Genomic DNA, 3,119 nt, shown 5'->3' on the forward strand with positions numbered 1-3,119 from the left:
ATTGATAAACGCTAATAAGCTAGTTAACATGGATATTATCTAAAGTGATTAGTAGTGTGAAAGGGTAGTAGCTGGGCACAGACTAATCTGATGGCTTGGGAATCTGGCCTCCAGTCCTTAGCATTGATTTCATTTAATAAAAATAATGATGTGACTATTGTCACCCTACTAACTACTTTTTTCACCCTATATTCTCTTCTAACCCTATATATATTTTTTAATTTCAAATTCACTTAGTTCACCAATTTACAGTACCCAAAATACCATTTTTTATTGTAGGATACTAGGGGTTAACTCGAATTCTATTTCTATTTGGCTTTCCTCCACATCTCGAATTCGTTTTTTGTTAGCATAACATGAGAACGACTTAAGATGATGAATGTTAAGAAAGACAATGTCAGAGTTTAACGATGAATGAAGAGATTAAGGATGAAGTTTAAGTACGTGTTCAATAGGTGTAATAAGAAAAACAAATTGTAATTTTTAATAAAATATTGTCCTTTATTGAAACAAAGACCAAGACCTTACGGTGAATCAATTAAGGAAATCTTTGCCAAAAAGGAAATTAATTAAGGAAATGCATACTACCTGACGGGACATAATGTCATTTAAGAGTCTGCCAACTACTAATGCAGCGTTTACTATGTTAGGGTCAGTGAGTAACCAATCCAAGGAGTCTTTTGTAGCAGTAAGTCCCATAACAACAGAGGATGTGATTGACAGCATATACAAGGATGTAGAAAGTGCTACTGGCATATATTCATCAAGAGTCGGGGTGTACTTCGAGTGTAACCATCTGGCTTCTTTTATGTAACCATCGACATGGATTTTCATCTGAGACAAACATCTTCTAATCAATTTCTATAATAGCTGATGATTGATATGTAATATGTTATTATTTTGGATAGTCAACAAAATGTTTTAATATGACTGAAATTTTGCACCATTAATTATCAAAAAATAAAAAATAAAAAGATGAATTGTTTTGATTATTAATTTATATGCATATGTAAGTGTAATTTTGAATATGAGGGCTTACAGATTCTCTTGCATGGTGAATGCCATACAAGTTTCCCTCGCTTGCAAGCTTTTCTTCAATTTCTGTGTAGACATCTAATAGTGCCTGATAACAGACTTTCATATAGCATTTGGTAATTATGTATGTCGTACATATCAACCAAAATACTAGCATTTGGTATGCAATAATGTAAAAGTAATTTTTGTTTTTTCTCTCCTTTGAGTTAAACAAATGATTACATATTGTATGTGCGGTTTTGGAGGAAAAACTGGGACATCTGCATTTCGCTGCAAAAAATGTCGTAGACTTGTTGCAGTACAGGATAATGTTGTGGACCACATTCCAGGTCAGGGTGAGACATCTTTTGAATGGCGCAAGCGGAAAGGTAGCAACTATAACAACTTTGAGGATTTTGAATGTTCATCCATATTTGTTGAGCCTTTAAAATGGATGACAGCAGGTAATTAGGTCTATCAATCCTTATTTCTAGACTTTTTGCTGGTCTATTATTTTGACGAGTACTGTTTTCTTATGTTTTAACTGAACTACCTAGCCTCTTGAAAAGCGATTCCTCAGTTCTTTTGTCGCTTGAGATTAATCTATTTAGTTGCAGCCAAATTGTCAATTGTTGTTGACAAATTTAACGGCTCTTCTTGTTCATCTTTTTTCTCTCTATTTTGAAACTTAATAAAGCAGAACTTTTTTTTTTTTTTTTGAGTTTCTGTTCTTTGTGATTAATGTAATCTGTTGTAATCTGTGGTCGTTCTCTATCACCCAGTGGAAGAAGGTGCAATGGAGGGCAAGTTGTCCTGCGCATCCAATGCAGTTGCGGGAGCTGGATCACCCCTGCCTTCCAGCTCCATAGAAGCCGAGTGGACATGAGCAGCGTATAATATCTGTGAAGATAAAGCCTTTGGGAGTTGAGCCCACTTCAAAAGATTAGTTCAAATACCTCCAAATGGTAGTTTAAGTGTCAGTTACTATTTAACAAGATATATAGTTTTCAAGATAACAGCAAGCATAGAAGAACAGGAGGTTTTATGGTGTTTTTGGCACTGTTTGTAACCACAAGACCAAATTTGAGTAGCTGCAGCTCAAGAAAATGCTGCGCTTTTCCCCGATTTGTGTTTCATGAAATTTGAGTTATCATTGCAACAGAAACTGGTTTAATTACATGACTGATTCAATATTGTGTTGATTGCGCTGTCATGTAGTTATATATTTGGCGTGATTTTTTTTCTCTTCCTATTGTCATTATTTGGTTTGGTTGCTATCTGAATTGGTTCGTTCTTGGAGAGGATCGATGTTATAATTGCTCTTCTTCTTGTGCTAACTATTTACATATTTCCTATGTTGTTGTCTGTTGCCCAGTTCTTGGCATCTGTTATGATCTTAGTTGCTCATTTCTGGGCATCTGTTGTACTTCCTCTTCTATAAATGAAAGTTTTCTCTTGTTCAAGAGGGAAAAAGATAAAAAAAAAAAAAAGCTTTGGCCATTAAATGACAGCTATTCTCTTTATTTTGTTCAAAGTTCAAACTGTTATGACAAAGGTTTTAAATATCGGTATTTTCATATCTATCGGTACTTTGAAAAAAGGGAGATATCGGATATATCGGGGATATATCGGAGATACAGTGTACGAAAATATCGTTTTTGAAAAAAGTCAATTTATTAGAAATTTAGAACTACATACAAATACATATGAATGCAAACTTCATCTACATCCAAAAAGAGACTCTAGGCGGTTGAAAAGCCGCTCGCTAGTCTACGAAAATGCAATAATCAGACCAAGACATATGACCCATATGGTGCGAATTGTAGTGATGAACATGATAGTTATAGATCTCTTTAGAGCTGCTGACTGTTTCCCCTATAAGGGGATAATAAGAATGAACCCAACTAGATGGCTGATCATATACTTCTCCATATTGATTATATCCATAAGCATCATAACCAAATTGATTGTTGCCTTCATGAGATTCATTTAAGATCCCACTTTGCTCTGTGCCTAAACTGATAGAGTCAAAACTTAAGGCAATTGAAGAAACATCAGATGGGGTACTTTGATCATCAGTTGCACCTCTAGTCCTCCTCCCATAT

The 3,119-nt window shown here is 34.8% G+C and overlaps 1 protein-coding gene across 1 annotated transcript; it reads left to right on the forward strand.

Moving 5' to 3' along the window:
• The first annotated feature begins 1,163 nt into the window (after positions 1–1,163).
• On the forward strand, positions 1,164–2,206 carry LOC112164955 (probable inactive dual specificity protein phosphatase-like At4g18593). Its single transcript, XM_024301325.2, has 2 exons — positions 1,164–1,478; positions 1,797–2,206. The coding sequence occupies exons 1-2, from the start codon at positions 1,250–1,252 to the stop codon at positions 1,898–1,900; spliced, it is 333 nt and encodes a 110-aa protein (XP_024157093.1). The 5' UTR covers positions 1,164–1,249; the 3' UTR covers positions 1,901–2,206.
• The last annotated feature ends 913 nt before the right edge of the window (positions 2,207–3,119 follow it).

This window comes from Rosa chinensis, chromosome 1 (assembly GCF_002994745.2).
Source record: "Rosa chinensis cultivar Old Blush chromosome 1, RchiOBHm-V2, whole genome shotgun sequence".
In the NCBI taxonomy this organism is placed as follows: Eukaryota; Viridiplantae; Streptophyta; class Magnoliopsida; order Rosales; family Rosaceae; genus Rosa; species Rosa chinensis.